Source organism: Bos grunniens, chromosome 18, assembly GCF_055505025.1.
Source record: "Bos grunniens cultivar Pamir isolate PY7600 chromosome 18, Bosgru_T2T1.0, whole genome shotgun sequence".
Classification (NCBI taxonomy): Eukaryota; Metazoa; Chordata; class Mammalia; order Artiodactyla; family Bovidae; genus Bos; species Bos grunniens.
Window position 1 is genome coordinate 55,848,066 of NC_141182.1, and position 23,219 is coordinate 55,871,284.

At 53.0% G+C, this 23,219-nt stretch overlaps 2 protein-coding genes across 2 annotated transcripts; one reads left to right on the plus strand and one right to left on the minus strand.

Annotated features, from left to right (window-relative positions):
• The first annotated feature begins 1,563 nt into the window (after positions 1–1,563).
• Positions 1,564–5,169, plus strand: FTL (ferritin light chain). The gene is made up of 4 exons (XM_086353507.1): positions 1,564–3,627; positions 3,794–3,940; positions 4,568–4,693; positions 4,864–5,169. Exons 1-4 carry the CDS (start codon positions 3,526–3,528, stop codon positions 5,014–5,016), a joined length of 528 nt encoding a protein of 175 aa, XP_086209633.1. The 5' UTR covers positions 1,564–3,525; the 3' UTR covers positions 5,017–5,169.
• Positions 5,170–6,499: 1,330 nt separating this feature from the next.
• GYS1 (glycogen synthase 1) lies at positions 6,500–23,168 on the minus strand. Its single transcript, XM_086353484.1, has 16 exons — positions 22,856–23,168; positions 21,200–21,381; positions 18,803–18,994; positions 17,441–17,626; positions 17,054–17,198; positions 15,970–16,087; positions 15,550–15,670; positions 15,153–15,259; positions 13,025–13,084; positions 12,856–12,934; positions 11,190–11,303; positions 10,743–10,869; positions 9,033–9,128; positions 8,679–8,842; positions 8,159–8,239; positions 6,500–7,979 (listed from the first exon to the last, which is right to left on the minus strand). The coding sequence occupies exons 1-16, from the start codon at positions 22,971–22,973 to the stop codon at positions 7,659–7,661; spliced, it is 2,211 nt and encodes a 736-aa protein (XP_086209610.1). The 5' UTR covers positions 22,974–23,168; the 3' UTR covers positions 6,500–7,658.
• Positions 23,169–23,219: the final 51 nt, after the last annotated feature.

Here is a 23,219-nt window from a genome sequence, read left to right on the forward strand (position 1 = left end):
ACAGCCAGGGTGTTGTGTTGGAGGCAGCACTGGGCCAGGCCCCAGCCTGACAGAGGCTGGGGGGGTGGTGTTGTGGAGGTCAGGACAGCAGGGTACAAAGCAGGCCTCCTGAACCCCAGGAACTAGGGCCCGGAAGCTTCCACCACATGGGACTACAGGAAGTTGTACATTTACTGAGGAGGAGAAACGGGGAAGAAGCGGGTGTGCAGGCCTCAGGAGGACTAGGAGAACAGGGGTAGGGCTCAGGCCTTTTGGGAAAACCCTTGGAGGTTGGATGGCTGAGGAGGCTGGAGAGGGTCCAAGGGAGACTCTGGAGGCGGCCTGAGCAAGAATTGTCTAGGCAGAGGAGGGACATGAGCAGAGATTGATAGGTTTTGGGGGGAGGAGTCTGGGGTCTGGCCCTGTGCCTTCAGGATGGGAGCCAGCCTGTGGGAAGATGCTGAGCTCAGAAGAGCCACTGGCCGGCCAGTGGCTAAGACCCTGTGCCCCCAATACAGGGGGGCCTAGGTTCAATCCTTGATCAGGGAACTATTAATAGATCCCAAACTAAAAGATCCCTCTGCTGAAACAAAGATCCTATGTCCTCAACTAAGACCTGGTGCAGCCAAGCAATTATTTTTCTTTTAAAAGGACTTCCCCGGTGGTCCAGTGGTTAAGACTCCACCAGCCAATGCAGGGAACATGGGTTCGATCCCTGCTCTGGGAAGATTTCACATGCCACGAGGCAACTAAACTCATGAACCGCAACTACTCAAACCCGCTCTCTAGAGCCCGTTCTCCACAACAAGAGAAGTTACCCAATGAGAAGCCCGCACGCAACTAGAGAGTAGCCCCGACTTGCCACAGCTGGAGAAAGCCCATATGCAGCCAGGGAGACCCAGCACAGCCAACAATAAACGAAGGAAATTCTTAAAAAGAAGGGGAATCTCAAAAGGGGATTACTAAGGTCACTGAACGGAGAAGGCAATGGCACCCCACTCCAGTACTCTTGCCTGGAAAATCCCATGGACCGAGGAGCCTGGTGGGCTGCAGTCCATGGGGTCGCTAAGAGTCGGACACGACTGAGTGACTTCACTTTCACTTTCCACTTTCATGCTTTGGAGAAGGAAATGGCAACCCACTCCAGTGTTCTTGCCTGGAGAATCCCAGGGACAGGGGAGCCTGGTGGGCTTCCATCTATGGGGTCCCACAGAGTCGAACACGACTGAAGTGACTTGGCAGTAGCAAGGTCACTGAGATAGTCAGAGTTGGTTGTCATCTCTCTGGCTCTCTGTTCCCCTCTGTCTTTGCCTTTCTCTGACCTCCCTGTCTCTCTGTCCCTGTCTCCCTGGGTCTCCAGTCTTTCCTCATCCCCCGATCCAACAGTCCAGCTTCAGATCACCTTTATCACACCCTTCCTCTCCCTCCACCTGAGAGCACTTTCCAGGTCACTGCTCCTCTAGGCCGAGGCTAAAGGTCTTTGGGCTGAGGTATGCAATTTGGTGAATGAATAACTCAGGCCCCATTGTGACTGTGTGCCTGGGGCAACTGCCCCTCCCCCACAGGCTTTCCCCGGAGACACCCAGAGAGGGGAGACATGGAGGTCTGAAAAAGTAGCTGTAAGGGGAGACTGAGTCACTGCCCAGAGAGAGGGGACAATATGGACACAGGCAGGAGGAGCCCAGGGAAACCATCAAGGGAACTAAAAAGACAGTAAGACTCAAGAGACAAAGCACACTCAGGGCAGCACCTTGGGGGAGGCGGTCAGACTTGGGGCCCAGCTAGGCCCAGTTCCCCGGGTCCCAGCCAGACTGCAGTACACCCCCCAGGAGATGAGGTCAGTGAGCGGGCCTCACCCGCCTCCCCCCGCCCCTCCCAGAGCCCCTTCCGGAGCTGAGTTCAGCATGACTCAGCACGGCTACTAGTCTGGCTCTGGGCCAAGACACCCCTTGAGGACCCCAGATACCAGCCTGACTGGCCTCCCCCTGATCAGGTGGTACCCTGCCCAAGCTGCTTGGAGAAACTTCTCTGCAAGGAGGGGCCCTGACCTCTGCCCCCAACACCCCTGCAGCCTCAGCTTTCTGCCCCAGCCCGCCAGCTGCCTCCATTAGGGCACTTACAGAGGGTCAAATTCTTGTCTTTGTTTCTCCTTTCCCCCCAAAAATGCGGAGCTCCTTGAGGACAGAGTCCTGTTGTGAACCAGATCTGCCACACAGGCACCAGCCTGGCCCAGATACACGTTAAGAACGTCCATTGGTTGCAGACAGACATCCATCCACAGGTCCCCAGGCCCTTCTTGTTTACTCAGGAACCAGGGCTTCTCTGTGATCTTGAAGAATGTGTCAGGCAAGACTGGGACAACTTCAGAGAGGTTACTTCAGAGCCAAAAACGAATTCTCAGTTTCTGGCTGCCTTCAAAATAATCTTCAGAAATCCAGTCTCAGAGAGACCCCCCCCCAAGTTCCGGTTCACCCCCTCCCAAACTCAGTTCCCAGAAAAAAAAAAGAGAGGCTCCTAAAATAGCCCCTAGGTATTCCAAGTGGCCCAGACTTATCTTCCTAGGGCTCCAAAGGATTCTCCAAGACTCCTAACCTCTTTAAAAAGCCCTTACAAGACTTTCAGAAACATTTCCCCCCTCCCCACTATGGGGCTGAACCCCAGGGCTCTATAGCTGTTTTCTTAATCTTGCAGATCACCTCCAGGGTCTAAAGATCTTCCCCAGGAAGTTTCCACAAAAATATGGACTTCCACTGAACTCTAAAGCTGCAGAAACTTCCCCCGACTTTTGAACCCCAAGGCTCCAGGTCCTTGGGGTTCCAGAAATATCATCTCACAGTTTTCCAAACTTCTCACTGCTCCGGGGACCCTCTTATCTCCCAGAGCAATTTCCAGTCTTCTGGAGGTTTCCACACCTCTAAAGAACCCCCGGGGTTCCAGTAACGTCCATGCTCTGACACAACGCCAGAATCCAGCTTACTTTCCTGAGAGACCCCGGGGGACCCAGGGATCATTAGTTTGCAGAGCTCCCAGTGTCTTCATTAATCGTTCACCTATAAGCGAGACCCCTCCAGAATCCCTTGGCTTCCCAGAATTAGCCCCAAAGCCTTTGAATATTGCGAAAACCCCCAGCCCCCCATTTCCATTTCACAACTCCCTCCTGGTACAGGCGCGTGACTTTCCCACCTCGGGGCGGGGAGCTGGAAGCCCCATCTGCTCCTGATTGGTCACTCCCGGGCACTAGGTCCCGCCTCCCGCCACTGCAGATTGGCCGACCGCTCTCCCTGACCGCCCCACTTCCGAGGGCCCGCGCGCTATAAAAGAAGCCGCCTTGCCCACAGGCTTTTGAAGTGCGCTCGGCGGCCCCGCGGATCTGTCTCTTGCTTCAACAGTGCTTGGACGGAACAGACCCAGGGACGCCCCTTGCTCCAGCCTCCGACCACCCTCCAACCTTTTTTCCAGTCGCAACCTTCGGAGTCAGCCACTCAGCTGTCCGCGATCACCGGGACCAGCCACCATTTTTTAACTCCTTATTATTACCGACCAATCATGAGCTCCCAGATTCGTCAGAATTATTCTACCGAGGTGGAGGCCGCCGTCAACCGCCTGGTTAACATGCAACTGCGGGCCTCCTACACCTACCTCTCTCTGGTGAGGTTCCCCAAGACGCCCCCAGCCCAAGTTTCCCTCAGCTGCGCACCTCAGGCCCTCTGCGCACGCGCTGGCCTTCTTTGTCCCCTTCGATAGTCAGAAGGCAGAGTCCGGTTGCCTGGCCTCGCCTCCTGCTTACCATTGTTCCCGCCATCTCTTCCTGCAGGGCTTCTATTTCGACCGCGACGATGTGGCCCTGGAGGGTGTGGGTCACTTTTTTCGCGAATTGGCCAAGGAGAAGCGCGAGGGCGCGGAGCGTCTCTTGAAACTGCAAAACCAGCGTGGCGGCCGCGCCCTCTTCCTGGACGTGCAGGTAAATAGTGTGTGGGCAGCGGACTACATCTCCCAAGAATCCCTGCGCGAGAGACCCCTTGATTGTAGCGGTTTGGGTACTGCATAGGCTCTTGGGAGACTGAGTTCAGTCTTGTGTGGGTTGTTTGTTATGGCTGGAAATGGAGGCGCAGCCGTTCACCCAAGACGCGGCGGTCCAGGACGCAGCGTGTGGTGTCTTGGGACGTGTAGTTTGTAGGATACTGAGGATGAAATATACACGCTCTTCGAGGTTTTTTTCTGGCTAAACCCTTTACTCTAGCAACTACTGGAAAATCAGTTTTTAGTCCTTTCTAGAGTGGCTAGTCGGAGAAGGCAATGGCACCCCACTCCAGTACTCTTGCCTGGAAAATCCCATGGACGGAGGAGCCTGGTAGGCTGCAGTCCATGGGGTCACTAAGAGTCAGACACGGCTGAGCGACTTCACTTTTCACTTTCATGCACTGGAGGAGGAAATGGCAACCCACTCCAATGTTCTTGCCTGGAGAATCCCAGGGACGGGGGAGCCTGGTGGGCTGCCATCTCTGGGGTCGCACAGAGTCGGACAGAACTGAAGCGACTTAGCAGCTGCAGAGTGGCTAGTACTGAGCCGTTTCTGTTTTCGGTATAGAAGCCATCTCAAGATGAGTGGGGTAAAACCCAGGACGCTATGGAGGCCGCCCTTCTCGTAGAGAAGAACCTGAATCAAGCCCTGTTGGATCTGCATGGCCTGGCTTCTGCCCGCGGAGACCCCCACGTAAGTATCTCCTTTCACATCTGCCCATCCTAAGACCTTACCCAGAATGATACTTACATTCCAACTAAGCACTGACCATTTGAATGAGCAGATTTTCTTCTGAGCCTCCCTGCCCGATCTGTCCCATTATTAGATCTGTAAGTGGCAACATTTTCTCTTCTGTTCCTTAGATCTGTGACTTCCTGGAGAACCACTTCCTAGATGAGGAAGTGAAACTCATCAAGAAGATGGGTGACCACCTGACCAACCTCCGCAGGCTGGCTGGTCCCCAGGCTGGGTTGGGCGAGTATCTCTTCGAAAGGCTCACCCTCAAGCACGACTAGGAGCTTCTGGAGACCAGTGGCCATTGAAGAACCCACCTAACATCAGGGCTGCCTGAAGCCCCTCTCTGCAGCTACTAGGCAGCTTTTTTAACACCCTGGAGCCCTCTCTCAAGCCTTGGACCATATGGAAACAATAAAGCTTTTTGCAGCATATCCTGGTTTTGTGTGTGTATCATGGTGGGGAAAAGGTGGGGTCTCTTCATAAAGCTGGTTGGACTGGGCTGGCAGGGAGAAAGGAGTCTAAGACATAACACCTGTGGGGTGTTGCAGTAGTAGGTTCTCTGCTTCGCCAGGCTGTTAACTGCCCTTCGTAAAAGGGTAGAGCCCAGATTCCAGGGAGAGTTTGGTAAAACCTGGGGTTGGTAGCTGGAAGCAGACAGCTGTTAATTAGTAACTAGAAACTGGTTCAGATGAGTTATGTTGCCAGGCACTTGCTGAGCTCCGAAAGTTACTGTCTGGCTCAATTCTGGGAGGTTCAGTATTAAAATTGCCAGCTCCTTTAGTGGGTGACTTGAGAATTACTGTGTAAATTACCCATGGTAATCACAATGCACACCCAGATCTGACCTCCAAAGGCTGCTTGTGTGGAACTCAAGGCACATAATAGGTAGAATCCGGCCCGTGGGTCTTAACAGCTGAGACCACATCATGTGAAACAGGTACTGAGCCAGGGTTCAGGGCTCAGCACTATGAAATTGCCCAAATGGGAATAGAAGCTTGAAGATGCCTTAGCAGGCAGCTGCTAAGTCCAAGCGGGGGCGGGGTGGGGGGGGGAATGGGGACAAAAACTGACCTCCTACCCCCATCCTGTTTTTGGTAGACAAGCACCGTGCCCTTTCTGCTGGTGGGGGAGGGGACTTCTGGTTTCTGGTACAAATAGTGGCTAACAGAAGGAAGATAACACGTCCAAATTCAAACAACCAGATCTTTCTACTCCCCTGAAAAGCGATTGGTTTGGAGATGCACATGTAGCCTAGGGAAGATTAGAACTGAAAGTTTTTTTCCACAAATAGCCATCCAGGGGACAGTAAGGCCAAAGTGCAGAGGCCAGAGTCCCTAGTAGAAACATGGTCTGAACTAGTGTTGTCCAACAGAACTTTTTGCAATGATGGAAATGTACTCTATCTGTGCTATCCAATAGGGTAGCCATGGGCCACATGTGGCCACCCTTGCATATGACTAGTGCTACTGAGGAATTTAAATAGCCACATATGGTTCATGGCTACCCTACAGGCCCTTTTTCCAGTGACAGCCCCTTTCTGCCAAAGAGCTTGAGCCAACTTTGGGACTTAAAAGTTGAGTCTAAAACAAGAGGTGCCTTTGAAATAACAGTGGAATCCAATGGCAAGCCAAATCTCTAAGACAGCAGAGTGAGACAAGGGAACAGGGACCCAGCCTTGGGCAGGGGGAGGAATAGGAGTAAAGAGGAGGGCGGGGCCAGGATTCAGGTCCACCAAGCCCTCACATCAGAACAGACCTGAGATTCTTAAATATATATGTATTTTTTCATCTCTGGACACACTTCAATCACACCCCTTCTGCCTTCCGCTCCCAACTGCAAACCAAGTGCAGCAGACACAGCACAGCACACATAAGGGGCCCCTCTCTTTCACCAAAGCTGGGGACAGGGCACAGCTTGGGGATGGAAGAGCCTCGAGGTGAGGTAAATATGGAGGTTCTAGAATCCAGTGGGCTGAGTTCTAGATCTAGGGGATGGGACCAGGATGCAGCACAGAGGCGGGGTTCTAGAATCAGCAGCTGGGACCCAGAACCCAGTGGTTTCATGGTGGGTCTAGCGGTTGAGGGTTGTTTGGGGGAGGGTGCAGGAGAAGACAGCCAGTTGTCCTCAACAGAGGGATTCCCTGGAAGCCACAGGAGTCTAGAGATATGGGGGAATTCAGATTCAGGGAAGGAGGAGTAGGGTCTGGTCCAGAAAAGGCCAGAAAGGCATCTAGACCAAGACAGTGTTCTCCAGTAGGAATGAGAAGCCAAGTGGTTCTGCCCCCACTTGCTTGGCCAAAGTGCAGAGGAAGAAGGGAGTTGGGGTGGAGGGATCCTCCAGGCAGAGTTGGACACCCCAGGGAGGGCTCCCTCAGAGTAAACAGGACTGCACTGGCCTGGAGCTCGAGTTCTGGAGCTGAAATAGAGAACCTGCACTCAGTTAAGTCCCTGAAAGGGCGCCAGCTCTGGACTTGATTGTCTCACTAGCAGAGATGCCACATGGTTTCTAGTGCTCAGTGGCGTCCTGGCCAGGCCTGCACGTGGCAGACTCTGTATGCTGTAGAATTAGTAAGCGCAAGGGATTCTAGGAGCCCCAGCATAAAAGGCAACAGAGCAGGTTTCTGAAAACCTCTGGCACCACGGCAGGGCAATGGCAGATCCCTGGCCTCTGGGACGGCCCGGGGGGGAACTCCAGGGCACAATAAAGGCACAGTGTTGTGGATACTGGAGTGTTGGGGATTCCAAGAGCGGGGCTAGAGGGGCTGGAGTGTATGGCGGAGGAGGCGGGGTTGTGGACCCCACAGAGGGTTGAAGATCTGGAGTGAAGTTTTGAGACAGCGCCATTCCACATCCATTCTCTGGATAAGGGAGGCAGGGTTGGCGGGGCGGGGGGCGGGAAGGGATAGTGTGGGGTTGGGGATTTAGTTGCGTTCCTCGCCCAGGGAGCTGGCGGGGCTAAGGGGTTCGCTGGGGGTGCTGACTGAGCTGGAGGGCGCTGTGTCCACAGACCCACGCTTGCTCCCGGTGGAAGAGGTGCAGGAGGCGCGGCGTGGCCACTCGGGGGCGCGGATGTTGCGCCGGTCCTTGGCGGCCTCCTCGTCCTCGTCGTAGCGCTCGTCATCTTCATCAGGTGGTAAGTCCCGGGGTTCCTCCTCATCCTCGCTCTGGTGCGGGCTGGAGTGTCGCGACAGCGAGGGTGATGGTGGCACTGAGGCTGGCCGTGGGTAGCGGTAGCCCTGGGTCTGTGTACGGAGGTGTGGCCACAAACCGCAGAGTGAGCAGAGGCCCCCTAGAGCCAGCCTGGGCGTCCAACGTCCCAGTCGCAACGAGGCCTTGCGACTCCAGGAGGGACACCCCACCTCACCCCCCCAACCCCCTTTCTAGCTCCTGGCCCACCAGAGGGACCTCCGGATCCACTTACCGCGTCAGCCTCGTGAGGCTCGTAGGTGAAGTATTCTGGAAAGGCCTTGGCCAGCGCCATGTGGCGCGCTGACATGTAGTACTTGTTGGAGGAAAAGAAGTGGGGTGGGCATCAGGGGGCAGGAGCAGACCCCGCCCCCGAGATTTGGCGGCGGGGCGAGTCCTGGCTACACCTTCAATCAGATCAGCACACGCCAGGTGATTTCCATTTAACCTCTAGGCCAATCACGTCCGAGGCTCCACCCCTTATGTAGATAAGCAAGGCTGTGAATGGACAGACTCTGAGCCACACCCACTAAGAGGGTCGGGATTCTCCAATCAGGTACATCTTTGGCCACACCCTTATGCAAATAGAGAACTTCCAACCCAGATATCTTCTGGATGATAGTTTCTTAAAGGGACAGCAAGCGTTACAAAAAAGAGAGCGTGCCCTTTGTGTCAGCTTTCGAGGCTTGGGGAATCAGACACCCAGAGCCGGAAGTGACTGATTCACCGGCAGAGGACAGGGAGGGGAGTTATACCCGGCCTAGGTATTTCCAGTCCAGAAGGTCAGAGAGGCGCTCCGTTCGGTTCCGCTGGATAATGCGCTGCCTTCGGCTCTGCTGGCAGAAGCTGTAGAGGAAGGAGGTGAGCTGCGAGCAGGAATCATCCAGACTGCGGAATCGCCGGTCCAGAATGTAGATACCTGTCGGGGCCAGGACGGGGGGTCTCAGAGAACAGACTGAAAACCTTCATTCTCTCTGGGACTCTGCGAGGACCAGGAGGCCTCCCTCCCACTGGGACTAAGGAGTCCACTCCCTCCTTTTAGTGGCCCAAGAGTCCACGCCCCTCTTTCCCAGGATTCAAATATTTCGGCTCTCAGTCCGGACGCTGACCGTAAGCTGAGGGGTCTGCGATGTGTTCCTCCATGAAGCAGCCGAATCCGGAGAGGTTGGTGGAGACACTGGGGATACCCATTACCGTGCATTCAGCTGCGGGAAGGTGTGAGAAAGGTCTGCTTACTTTCCGTCTTTACAGTATTGTCTTCAGATCAGATCAAATCAGTCGCTCAGTCGTGTCCGACTCTTTGCGACCCCATGAATTGCAGCACGCCAGGCCTCCCTGTCCATCACCAACTCCCAGAGTTCACTCAGACTCACGTCCATCGAGTCAGTGATGCCATCCAGCCATCTCATCCTCTGTCGTCCCCTTCTCCTCCTGCCCCCAATCCCTCCCAGCATCAGTCTTTTCCAATGAGTCAACTCTTAAATCCCAATAAAAGCTTCAATGGCGCCCTCTACTGGAGCCTTTAATAAGTGCCGGGCGCTGTGCTGAGTAAATCAGAAGCCAGAAAAATCAAGCTGTGCATTAGCCCACGAGTGATAGTCCCTATTTCTTAGAGGAGACGCTAAGAGGTCCAGAAAAGGGAATTCACTTGTCCAAGGGCTCAGGGTAAGAAAAAGTCTATAATTGGTCAATAAAGATGCTAATTTATTGAGCCCGGTACTCTGGGCCAGTGTCGACCATTTTAACGAATCCTTAAAACTTGTAAGATACTTTGCTGTGCCAGGTTACACTGTTTTGGTTTTCATAACTTCATAGTCTGTTTTGTTGTTGTTGTTGTTTGTTTGTTTTGCTTTTTTTTTTGGCCACACTGTGTGGAATGTGGGATCTTAGTTCCCCAACCAGAGATGGAGCCCATGCCCCCTGCATAGGGAGCCAGGAACCTCAATCACTGGACCACCACAGAAGTCCCCATAGTCTGTTTTGATAGGAGGTAAGATAAGATCTCTCATTATTACTAACCCTGTGTGCAGAGCACCTTCTATACCTCATTTACTACCTTAAAATAATGCTGAGAAACGCTTCAAGGAGTTTATTATACTTCCTATGTGTTTCTAAAAATATCTGTAAGCTGCAAAAGTAGGCACTACATATGACAAGGCTTATTAAAAAAAAAAAAAATAGAGGCTAGAGGTAGCACTTCTAGCTCAGTGGCTAAAGAATCTGCCTGCAATGGAGGAGACCTGGGTTCAATTCCTTAGTCGGGAAGATCTCCTGAAGAAGGAAATGGCAACCCACTGAAGTATTCTTGCCTGGGGAATCCCACGGACAGAGGATCCTGGCAGGCTACAGTCCATGGAGTCGCAAAGAGTCGGACACAACTTAGTGACTAAACCACCATCACCATGGGAAAAATAGGGTTGGGGCTGGTCACATCGTTCTAACCGTGGATGAAAACGAAACTGGCAAGTTTCCTAATCATCACACAAGTACTGTTTAAAAGATCTGTCAAATTACTCATCACTGAAGAAATACTACAGCAAATGTGGTATTTATTTACCCTTAAAAACATAGGAAAGTAGCTGGATTGTTAGCAAACTGTGCATTTAAGCTGTTGCTGTTTGCGGAAACCAAACAGTAGCAAACAGAGAAATCACGTGTGAACTCTGACATCAGCCCTCTAGTTACTCATCACATGAGCTGCTGTGTCACAGAAACACATGAACAGACTGTTCCCATTGTTCCTCTTTCGCAAGGGTGGAGCTTGGAGCTCAGGGAGGGCGAGTCCCTTGGCTCAGGATCATGCCAGATGCTGAACTCACCTGGTGTGTAGCCCCAAGGCTCATAGTAGGAGGGGAAGACCCCAAGGTGGCAGCCACGGACAAATTCCTCATAGTCCACAGGGAGCAGAGGGCTAGTAGAAGACAGGAACTCCGGGTGAAAAATCACCTGGCAGCGAAAAACAAGGGCTCAACCTGAGCACCCTATTTAGCTCCTCCCTGGGTGGAGGGAGCTCCCAGGGTGCTCTCTGGGTGGCTCAGAGAGGATGCAAGACTTGACCAAACCCACACAAGTCAGTGTCAGGACAAAGATAGGAATCCAAGGCTGTCTGCCTCAGAAGCAAAGGTTCTTTCTAAACACTGCAGTCCTTTCATAAACTAGGGTAGATTGGGAACATGAGGGCCAGGCTCCATCCCTCGTATCACACCCCTTCCTCCTAAACCACTCCCCCCGACTTTGCTCAACCCCGCCCTGGCCAGTGCGCTCACCTTGACTCTGTCAGCACCACTATTAAAGAGGCCGATTCGGCGGATGGTTGTCAAGATGGGGTCTGAGGAGTCATCCAGCATATTGTGGGTGCACACAGGAGGGAAAGATTGCCGCTGTAGGGGCCACAAGTTGGGGTGTGGGGTCAGGCAAGGGCCCAGAGGGCTCCCTCCTTCCCCATGAGCCATGCTGATCCTGGGGATCTAAGGGGACCACAATTCTCACCAGGTTGTGGAGCAACAAACCCAGGAGATTACCAGGAGTTGTAGATTTCCTACTTGGCTCTATCTGTAAAGGTTTTCATTTCCTTTTAACCACCATGAGCTGAAAACAAACTATAATCTTCAGCTGTCTTTGAGGCAGAGCCAGGGTTAACATGCCTCACAGAATACAGGGAATTGTAGCTAAACTTGTTCTGTACTCTGGGCTGTCACCAAAGAAACCCAAATGGATTGTAACTCCCAGCAATTGATGGGTGCAGAGACTGTGCCTTTCAGGGGCTGCTTGCTGGGAGTTACAGTTTTCTTATGAAAATCCTGGATCTCCTCTCCACCTCCACCCTCAAAAGCCCACTCTCAAAAGAAACCACAGTTCCCACGAGTCACTAGAGGAAGACAGAGCTAGTGCAATAGCAGTCCCAGAGACTGCTGGGATGTATAGTTCTTTGCAGCTGTCCCATCATTCCTCTCATTAAAATATCTACTCCTCCTCAGTTTACTGACTCCAGGAGCCCAGGAAACTACAACTCCCAGCAGCCTCATGGCAGAAACATCCTCAGTGAGGCCAACTGCCTAAGGAACTTTTGGAAATTTTAGTTTGGCCAAAAACAGGTCACACCTTATTTGAGCAACTTGGCTGTCTTGGTTTCCATTCCCCAGGTAATGGATCACCAACACTGACCACAGATACCAAAAACCCATGACTCCAGAGAAGAAAAGAACTCTAATTCCCAGAAGTCTCTGGGGGCAGGGAGAGTCAAGGTAGCAAAAAGCCCCCAGGGGCTGCTGGGAGTTGTAGTTCTCATTCTGTGGCTGCCGATAGTCTCTAAGGTTTCCCATCCCTCTAATTAACCCCAGGTATGTAAAGAAGCTACAACTCCCAAGGCTATCTGGGAACTTAGAAACAACCAGTGGGAGAAGAAACACCAACTGCTGAGAATTTTCAGTGTTCTTCAAGGAGTGTTTCAGCTGACCCCAGTCTACCCCCAGAGGACCAACAAAACTACCACTCCCAGCAGCCTCTGGGGGAAGAGGTAGAGGTAGCATGCAGCAAAGCCCAAAGTCAGCAGGGAGTTGTAGTTCTCCTTTTGCAGTAAACTGAACAGAGCCTGACACAACTGAACAACTAACATTTTCATTATTGACTTTAGTCTACGGTCCCTTCTACCTTTTGTTCATGGAGTCCCCAAGGACTCAAAGGAATTACAACTCCCAGCAGCCTCTGTGGCAGAATAAGCTGTGGGAAAGCAGGCTACCCTAAAGGCTTCTGGGAATTGAAAATATACCAGTCAGCTCACACCCTTCTGACTTCAAAATTGATTCCTGGAATAAGGGCTTGGCAATAAAGCTGAACTCCCAGCCATCTCTGGGGTCAGAGCTAACATGGCAGTCTGCCTCAGGGGCTGCTTCTGGGAATCGCCATCTCTCGACTCGGGAGTTCAAACCATACCTGTGTGGCAAAGATAGCTCTCTTCATCATAGTGAAGTCCTCCTTGTCCAGCATCTTGTTCATGTCTGGGAGGCTCCCCCTGTAAGGCGAGCAGGGGGATGCATCTGGGCATGGGTGACGAGAGGGTTTAGAGCCCAGGAGGATGCAGGGCTGAGGGCAGGGCACTCACACCAGCAAGGATTCGTAAAGCTTCCTCCCAAACTTTTCCTTCACTGTGTTGGCCGTATCCCTGGAGGAAGCAGAGCGACAACATTACATAGAGACCAGCTGCCATTCATTGTTAGGCTTCTGGGGCAGCTGGGAAGTTGAGGTCTGAGCAGAGAGAAGCCCTGGGGATTTCTGGGCTGGAGGATGGGGACTCGGGGTATTAGGTCCTAGAAGGCTTGGTTTCCTTGTGCCTTGCATCAGCTGTGTGGCCAGGGACAGATGGGCTTCCCTCTCTGACTTCGGTGACTCATCTGTCAGATGGGGATAAAAATAGAAGCAACCTCAAAGGTTTGCAGTGCGAATTCAATGAGGTCATGACAAAAAATGCACAGTGCCCGGCACACAGTGAACCTTCCAGAAATGTCAGCTATTATTAGGATTTGTGCTAGCAATCCTAAGCCCCATTTTATTAAAAGGGAAAATTACGTTCTCAGAGGGGAAAATGTATGGACACAAGTAAAGCTACCCAAGTGCCACCCTACAATGTCATTGACATTCCTCTGTTCATGGTCCTCTCAGAGCTCTGGCTTCATTTTCTACCCCATCTCCCTAGGGCATTCTGCTCCATCCCCATTGGCTTCCTTGCTGTTTCTCAAACATGCTCCAGGGCCTTTGCACTTGCTGTTCCCTCTGCCTGAAATGCTGTTCCCCAGATATGCACAATGCTCTCTCCCTCATTTCCTCTCTTGGTCTCTACTTGCTGGTACTTTCTCACTGTGACCTATCATGACAACCCCATCTCATATCCCAGTCCTGCCTTTTTTTTTTTTGGCCAGAGCACTTGCTATAGAACTTTCTAGAACGTGAACTCAATGAGGGCAGGGATTTTACCTTTCTGGTTCACAACTGTGTTCCCAATGCCTGGAACAGCACCTGGCACACAGTAGGAGCTCAAGGAATAGCCAGCCAATGGCTAGTGAGTGGGTTTTACAGCTGAAGAAACTGAGGCTTGGACTTCCCTGATGGTCCAGTGGTTAAGAATCCCCGTGCCAATGCAGGGGACACAGGTTCAATCCCTGGTCTAGGAAGATCCCACATGCCCCAGGCAACCAACCTGTGCACAACGACTGACACCACACTCTAGAGCCTGCGAGCCACAACTACTGAGGCCTGTGCACCCCAGAGCCCGTGCTCTGCAACAAGAGAAGCCACTGCAATGACATGCCTGCACACTGCAGCTCAAGAGTAGCCCCAGCTCAACATGACTAGAGAAAGCCCATGTGCAGCAACAAAGACCCAGGTGCAGCCAAAAATAAAATAATTAATTAAAAAAAGAAAAAGAAACAGGCTTGTGCAACTAAGAGTTCACATGCGAAAGATCCCATGTGCTGCAACTAAGACTCAGGGCAGTCAAATAAATAATAAATACTAAAAGAAAAAAGAGAGCTTCCCTGATAGCTCAGTGGGTAACGAATCTGCCTGCAATGCAGGAGACCCAGGTTCAATTCCTGAGTCAGGAAGATCCCCTGGAGAAGGGAAAGGCTACCCACTCCAGTATTTTGGCCTGGAGAATTCCATGGACTGTATAGTCCATGGGGTCGCAAAGAGTCGGATATGACTGAGTGACTTTTACTTCCACGACCGTATATGACACAATGCAGGGGACACGGATTCAATCCCTGGTCCAGGAAGATTCCACATCCCATGGAGCAACTAAGCCCGAGCTCTATAACTACTGAGCCCACGCACTGAAACTAGAGAGTAACCCCTGCTCGTCACAACTAGAGAAAGCCCATGCAGAGCAATGAAGACCCAGCACAGCCAAGAAAAGGAAGGAAGAGAGAAAGGCTTGAGAGGCTGAGTGGCTGGCCTCAGGTTACAAAGCCAGCGTGGGACAGGGGCGTGAGCTGAACTCGCTGGTTGGATATCAGAGCCCTGGTCCTGCAGTCACATTCACCCTGCCTGTGACTGCAATTTCGTATGCCCCGGGGCCGGACACATCTGAAGCCAGTGACTTTGCTAGGAATCAGGTCGGGGATGGGTTGATCATGTTACAGATGACAAAACTGAGACTCCGGGAGAAACGGGGGACCCAAAGCACACAGATGGGAGTGGGAGCCGCAGGAAATACTGGGCCAAGGACTGCTGACCAAAGCTGCTTGCGCACGGCCTGGCCCTTAAGGGTTTCCACGTTGAAATTGTTGGTCCGAGCCGGCATGATGAAGAAGGCGACCACCGTCTGCTCACTGCCATTCACCTGGGGCAGAGGAAAGGGAGGGCCTTGTGTGTGTGTGTGTATGTGTGTGTGAGTGAGCATCACATGGGAGAAGGCTGAGACCACCCACCCATTTTCACCCCCCAAGACCACTAGGACCCTGCCATGTCCCTTCCTGTCAAGAATATAGGACAGAGCTACCGTCCCCACTGGGACTCTGATCTTCTTTCTGAGTCGTCCCTACACTCCCATTTTATACATAGGTTTCCCTGCCCCCACCTCCCCAGGTCTCCATTCTCCTTCTCTTTGACCCCTTGCAGCCCAGGCCTTACTCTGAGCAGATAGTTGAGCCGGGCCAAGGCCTCCAGGAAGACGTCGGCCCCCTTGTTGGAGAACTCATAGCGGCCGGCGATAAAGAAGTACAAGGTCTTGTCCAAGTTGAAGTCTAGGTGCCTAAAGAAGCCACAACCCAGGGTGAAGCCAAGACCCTCGCCCACTCACCCCAGCCTCAAAACTACAAACCCCAGAAGCCACTGGGGCAAAGAACATCTTAGGACAGAGGCATCATGGGAACTCATCATGGGAACTGTGGTTCTTTTCTCCTTAGACAGAGATTTCCTTAAATACTCAGCCGTTGTGCTGGTGCTCAAGAACTCAAGAGACTGAGCCCTCAGCTCTCCCCTCTATTGGCCCCAGGAGTCTGGGCTCCCAACCCCCTCCTCTCTCGAGACCTAAGTATCTGGCCTACATACCCATAAAAATGGCCCCGCACAAACTCCTGGATTCGAGCCTTGCTCTGAGCATGGAGGTTCTGGAACTCATGCATGGCAGAGAATTTCTTCACATTCAGTCCATTGGGGGTCACGATATCTGGGATTGGGGGAGAAGGTCCCACATTTCATTTCTTCATTTCTTCATTCAGATCAATGTGGCTGAATGAATAAATGAAGGAAAGACCCCTTTCCTTTCACAATGTTTTTGTTTCGATAGCTCCTCTGTGAGTTCCTGCAGTGACCCAATTGCCCTACCACTCAGACACCTTCTTGCCCAATATTGCTTGCTTATTTCAGAAGCCTAACCACAATTCCCATCAGCCCCTGTGAATGGCTAACTAAACAGGGAACAGATCAGCATCAAGGCTTCTGGGAGTTGTAGTTCTTTTGTTTCCCCTACACTTTGGAGAAGGAGATGGCAACCCACTCCAGTGTTCTTGCCTGGAGAATCCCAGGGACGGGGGAGCCTGGTGGGCTGCCGTCTATGGGATCACACAGAGTCGGACACGACTGAAGCGATTTAGCAGCAGCAGCAGCACCCTGAGCTGGGGGAATGAATCAATGTCCCCATCCTGTTTCTCTACCTTCAAGCCTCTTTTATGGCCCCAACTGTTTGCTATTGTCATAGAAATTAAACTGTATCATTGAAAAACTATAACCCCCACCAGCTGCTGGGATAAAATTCCAGGAATATAAGGAGCTGTCCAGCCAAAGGCCTTGCACCCATCGACAATAGATGCTCTAGTTTGGAAAGAATAATTGGTTCTAACACTGCTTTTCTCAAAAATAAAATGCAAGGAACTTCCTTCCTCTTTGTAAGACCAATATCTATATTAGTCAGTAAAAGAATTTTACCATTTCTGAAATTAAAGAAACTACACCTCCCATTAGTCTCTAGGGTATACAGTCAGGCAGCCTCATATTCAGGCCAGCAACCTATGGCCTTCTGGGAGTTGTAGTTCTCTGCTCTTTACAGCAAAAAAAAAAAAAAAAAAAAAAGGTTGGTACAGGCCTTGGCACAGACTACCTCGTTTACGTCTACGGTCCCCAGCCTGTTTCCTACCTGGTTTCCTTTTGAGTAGGTGCTGAGCCTCAATGGCGGTAATCTGGGACACAGTAGTGAAGACATGAGCGCAGTGGGCTGCGGCCCGCTCCATGCAGTAGCGGTGATAGATTTGCCTCTCACCTGCTTCTTTGTCCACGTTGAACTGGGCAGGCAGAAAGGGCGATCAGGTTAGAAGGACTGGGGAAAGATAGAAGGTCCAGTCTGCAGTGTCTTGGGTGAGACGGGGGCTGAAAGCTGGACTCCTGGGTCTGAGGGTGGAGAGGACTGGGGATTTGGACTCCTGGGTCCCAGGAGAAGAGAGAACTTGATCCCCTTGGGCTTTGAAGACAGCTTTGGGCTGTCTTGTAACATTGGCAACCCCCATTTGCCACATCCCCAGCTCACATTCTCCAGGTTGTTGTAGAAGTCCACAGCCCCAGCACACAGGTATCGCCCCAGCAGCGTGGCGTGGGTGGTGAAGATGGTAGCCACGGGCAGCCGCCGGGCGCGGCACAGGCAGAGCCCGACACCTGCCAACCACTCATGGAAGTGTGCGACCACGTGTGGTTTCTCCTCGCTCTGGGCCAGGAACTGTGGGGCAATAGAGACAGGGCCGCTGTGTCTCCATGTATTTTGTGAAGACAACCAGTGATCCCCCACGTAGATGAGGAAGCAGGAGAGCGGTAAATCTACCCCCACTACTGCACAGAGTAGGTGGTGACCTACTGTAATCCCCATCAGACAAGGATCTCTCAATCCTTGAAGCCACTGGACTACCTGACCTCATCCCCAGAGGCTGATGGGAGTTGTTTTTTTGACCAACCTTCTAAGTCCCAGCGGGGGTGATTGGAAAGACCAAAGTTTTCCCCAGGTCATGAACACAATTCTTGGAGACCCTTTATGCCAGTCAAGAGTAGACCTGTACTGAACACGTGCTGAAGGACAACTCCCAGGATGCCCTAGAAGCAGCCAGTTTATAAACTGTTTGTCCCAAGGTGTGGGGAAAGAAAAGCATCTTGAGTCTTTTAAAACCTAGAAGAGGGTCAGTAACAGGATTCCTGGTTCTCAGATAGGCTGGGGATTCCTAAACATCCGGGGCCCCATCTGAAAGCCAAGTCTAGCCCAATATATGGAGAAGGTGATGGCACCCCACTCCAGTACTCTTGCCTGGAAAATCCCATGGACAGAGGAGCCTGGTAGGCTGTTGTCCATATGGTTGCTAAGAGTCAGACACGACTGAGCGACTTCACTTTCACTTTTCACTTTCATGCATTGGAGAAGGAAATGGCAACCCACTCCAGTGTTCTTGCCTGGAGAATCCCAGGGACGGGGGAGCCTGGTGAGCTGCCGTCTATGGGGTCGCACAGAGTCGGACACGACTGAAGTGACTTAGCAGCAGCAGCAGCAGCCCAATATAGGATGAGAGAATTACAACTCCCAGAATTCCCTAGGGTGAGCCTTCCCGTCAAGCCAGCCTCCTCTAGAGCTAGGAGCTTGGAATTTCCATATTTGGAAGACTGGAGTGGATGATCTGGAGTTGAGACTGGCTCTCTGAAGAAAGAACAATCTAGGCCCCTGGATGTCCATGTTCCCAAAGATTAGATCTAATCCCTGGATTAAACGACTACAATTCCCAGAATGCTTGGGCAGAAGAGACACCAACAACCCTCCAACCACCTGGCAACCCTCTGGCCAGGGGCTGATGGCCGTTGTAATTTGGGACCTGGGGTCAAAAGGAGTGACAGAGGCGCTGAGAGTGGGGCCTACCTCACCCAGGAACCAGGTGGTGAGGAAGCCAAAAAGGACGGCGTCGTTGGCCTCCCGGTCGTACCAGGGCACCCCGATGTTGCATGTGTCCCATAGCTCCCCCTTCCAGCGCTCCAGGGCCCAGGCTGAGGCCCCCACATCGAGGAGCACCACCAGGGGGCCCCCCTCAATCAGCCAGCGCCCGAAGTACACCTGCAGAGGGAACACAGGAAGGCTTAGGGTTTTGGCCACCGGCCTCTGGTCACAGCATCTGTGTGTCTTCCATCCCCAGGCAGACGTCCAGGCTCACAGCCTGGGTTCTTCTACCTTCTTTTTCTTTATCTGCTGCTAATTTTTCACCCGTGGCCTTATTCCTCCGTTTGCTGTTAGTTATTCCTCCCACAATCTTTTCTCATCTCGGCTGTGGCATCTCTCCCCATTCCTTGCTTCATTTCTTTCTTTTCAAAATTTTTGTTTATTTTTGCCACACCACACAGCATGTGTGATCTTAGATCCTGATCAGGGATTGAACTTGTGCCCCCTGAGTGGGAAAGTCCCCCTTGCTTAGTTGCTATAACAGCTGTCGCCCTTCACTACTTATAACCTACACTGCTCATGTCCTGCCTCTGAGCCCCGTACTGCCCTGCTAATCATTTCTCCAACCCGCTGCCTTGTTTCTATGTCCACTGCCACATTTCTCCCACCAGTCATCAAGCGGCTTTCTCCCATCAGCTTTCCTTTCTGAGGCTCACTGGCTGCTGCTTTTACCCCTTGCTGCCTTGTTTCTGATTCTTTCACCATATACCTCACCTGCTTCCTCTTTCCCCTGCTCCCAGCCCATCTTACACTCTGCAGCCTGCTTTCTAATACTGCCCGCCCACTTTCCACACCCTGGGGGCTACCACTGCTGAGTTTCTAAGCCTCCAGGTTGGATTTCTGCCCCCTGCCATGTTTCTCTGATCTGTTGGCTTCCTCCAGATTCCTGTGGCCCAGCTTCTGGGCCTGCTGCCACACCTCCATCCGGCTGAGCCACCCTACTCCTCCCAATGAGGCTTTTCCCTGATGCCCCTCCCCCTCCCAGCTGTTGTCTGCCCTTTGGCTGGGGGGGCTATTCTTAGGCCCCCAGCACGTGGACAGCAGCTGCCCTGGGGGAGGGACTGGGCCGCCCTAGGGTTCCTTAGGGACACAGCCCCTCCTGATTGGACTCCAGACCCCGTCCCAAACCAGAGGCCGTGAATGAATGAAGGCAAGCATGTACCTCTCCCTCCCAGAACCCAACTTGTCTATGCCTCAGCCCTGTTGCCTTCAGGCCTAACCTCTGTTCTCATCCTCAGTCCTCACTAGGTGCCTGGCACTCTCGCCCTCCTCTTTGTTATTTATCCCCCCTCCCCTCCTCTTTTTAATTCCCAACTCTGCCCATCTGAAATTCTGTCCCCTGGGTCTGCCTGCCTCTCTTCCTCAGTTACCCAGCTTCCTCTCTCCTTCTAGACCCTTCTCTCTAAAACATCAGGCTACCTCTCTTCCCTATCTAGACTCTATTTCCCTGTTGCTCTAATCCCTGGGCAACCGTCACTTTTGGGGACACTCAGCATGTCTCCATCGGCTATCTCGTTTGTCTACCTGCCCACCTCCCTCTGCAAGCTGTTTTAAGTAATAATGATGTGATAATAATAACCACGAAGATAATAGCTCACAGACAGTGCGAACTGCATGCCAGGACCTGGGTTGAAGACTTTTTATGAGCTATTTCATCCTCCCAAGAAATCTCTACGGTGGATGCTATCAGCAAGTTCATCAGTCAAGGTCACACAGGAGGAAGCAGAGAAGGGGAATTTTTTGTGTCTGTGAACTATTTTTAAAGTCTTTAGTGAATTTGTTACAACATTGTTTATGTTTTATGTTTTGTTTCTTTGGCAACCAAGGATGTGGGATCTTAGCTTCCTGACCAGGGATCAAACCCACAACCTCCTGCATTGGAAGGCAAAGTCTTAACCACTGGACTGCCAGGAAAGTCCCCAGAGCCGGTGAATTTGAACTTCAGGCTCCAGAACAACTGCTCCGACCTCCTGCCTCACCCCCACCCCACACCCAGCAGGTTTTATCTGTCCATCTAGCTCTTTTCCTCTCTGCATCTGAGGATCTTGGCCTCTTCCTCTTAGGACCGCCTTTCAGTCTGTCTTGTACCTGCTCTCTGTGTTCATTCACCAATGTCCTAGAGCTGGGGGTTCACCCACTCACTTCGCAGAGTCCTGGATCTCTCTGAGTGTCTGTCAATCTTACCTCCTCTATGTCTGCCTGGGAAAGTACTGGGCCATCCTGAGTTTCTGTGCGGGCCTCCCTGTATCCCTGGGGCTGCCCACCCCCTGCTCTTCCTCCTTCCGCTGCCCCCACCCCGCGCTCGGCCGGGCCATGCCCCACCTTGCAGCCCTTGCTGTTCATGGAGTCCAGCGTCCTCTTCAGGGCCGGGGTCGGGGGTTCCAGCAGCTCCACCTGGGTCCTCACGCCCTGCTCCGTGTACGGTCCCACCAGGTAGTAGTTGTCACCCCACTCGTCCCCCGTCACCTTTGCCTTCGTCTGCAGCACTGTGTAGATCCCGCCCACTGCGGGCCCAAGTACATGAGAACAGGCCCCAGCTGAGGTCCACAGACCTGGGGCCTGGGAGGGGGCGCGGGGGCGCAGGAGCCATGGACCTCTGGCTCAGAGGAAGAGGGAACTGGGAGCCCACACTTCAGGGTCAGAGGGAGGAGGGGAGAGGGGGTTGATGGATGGTACTCCTGGGTCGATGGGAGGAGGGGGCTGGGGTCAGGACTTGGAGGGAGAAGAGGGTTCAGGCTGGACTTCTGAGTCTAAGAGAAGAGACTGGGGGCCTTGGCTCCCAGGTGTGACAGAATTAGGGGCTGGGGCCGAGGAGGACAGAAGCTGACAAGGGTTATCAGGGTCCAAGTTCTTGAATTGCCAGCTTAAGGGAGCTGGGTTTAAATTCCGAGTCAGGCTCCAGGACACAATAAGGGAGAATCCCTCTTCATGGCCTCATTTAGGTTCCCACAGTCATCCCTAAGAAGCCAGAGCTATCATCTCTCACCCACCAGGGACTCTGACGACCAGTTCCCCAGTTCTCTCTCCCCACAGGGGGACACAGGCACTCATGGCCCTGCCCCGCCCATGACTCCATTCCAGACCCAGGAGTCTGGGCCTCCAGACTCCTTACCCCCTGGAGCCTGGACCCTGGCGATCCATGGCTCCGTGTTTGCAGACACCCGCAGCCCCACCACCCCCTGCCCTCTTTTCTCTCCCCAAACTCAGTAATGCAAAATCCCAGCTTCCTTCCTTCTGTGGCACTAGGATGCCTCGCTCCTGGGTTTCCAGCCCCAGCCTTCTCCAAACCAGAACATCAGGTGCTTTGGAGCCTGGGACCCAGAAATCCAGGCCCCCAGCCACTCCCATCCCAGGGCCCAACCCCTGACCAACTTAGGACTTCCCAGTCTTCCCCCAATCCAGCGCGCATGTGTCTGAAGAGGCTCCTCTACTCCTCCGAATCCGGAGCTCAGGCACTCAGAACCCTGCCATCCAGGCCCCAAAGCTCTTTCACCCTAGGATCTAAGAATTAGGGTCTCCAGCCTCCTCACACATTTACTCTCAAATGACCAGTTCCCCAAATTCTCCCACCACGATTCGTGCATCCCATCTCCAAGTGGGCTCTCTTTCAAATCCGGAGTTACATCCCAAGATCCTTCCCCACCTAGGGCCACAGTTCTGAAGTGCCAAAACCTCCTCCCCTCCCCCGCATCTCCTTCCCTATCGAGGACCCAAGTCTCTGGTCTTTTTCATTTTAACTCCCTCTCCCCTAGGACCCAGGACCTGGGTTTCCAGGCTCCTTTCATCTTATGCGACTCATCCCCTCCCTCCAGGGCCCAGGAGACAAACTCCAGCCCCTCTCCAAGGGCACAGGAGTCACAGGCTCCTTGCCCAGGACCCAGAATCATGCCATGCAGCCTCGTTCGCTGTTACTCAATATTCCGGGCCCCCATCCCCGCCTGCTCTTCTCGTCCGGGTCCCTCTGCCCGATTTGCTCACCCTTGTTGGCCACCTCCCAGGCCACCTCGAAGAGCACTGTGTTCTCCAGGTCGAATTCATCCTCCCAGTCCTCCAGTCCTGGCAGGGAGGACATGGACAAAGTGCGGTTTAGAGGCATGGCCGACGCGGTTAGAGGGCTCCCGGGGGCCACCGGTGGGGGCCCTAGAGGTGTCGAAGGAATGCACTGGGCAGGGCGCCGGGCCAGGTAGCTGGTGCCCGACGGGAAGCTCGCACCGCCCTCGGCTTCCTATTGCACGACCGCACCCCCGCCCTGAGCGGTCAGACCCGGGCTGCAAGCGGCCGCAGCGTCACTGAGCCCCCTGGGGCTCCTGCAGTGAAACCTTGCGGCCACCAGGAGGCGGCG

Coding starts and splice junctions, on each gene's coding strand:
- FTL (XM_086353507.1), top strand. CDS start 3,526: ATGAGCTCCCAGATTCGTCAGAATTATTCTACCGAGGTGGAGGCCGCC. Junction 3,628..3,793: donor CCTACACCTACCTCTCTCTG/GTGAGGTTCCCC, acceptor CTCTTCCTGCAG/GGCTTCTATTTCGACCGCGA. Junction 4,694..4,863: donor CTGCCCGCGGAGACCCCCAC/GTAAGTATCTCC, acceptor TCTGTTCCTTAG/ATCTGTGACTTCCTGGAGAA.
- GYS1 (XM_086353484.1), bottom strand. CDS start 22,973: ATGCCTCTAAACCGCACTTTGTCCATGTCCTCCCTGCCAGGACTGGAG. Junction 12,935..13,024: donor CTTTACGAATCCTTGCTGGT/GTGAGTGCCCTG, acceptor CTCGCCTTACAG/GGGGAGCCTCCCAGACATGA. Junction 7,980..8,158: donor AGCCTCACGAGGCTGACGCG/GTAAGTGGATCC, acceptor CTCCGTACACAG/ACCCAGGGCTACCGCTACCC.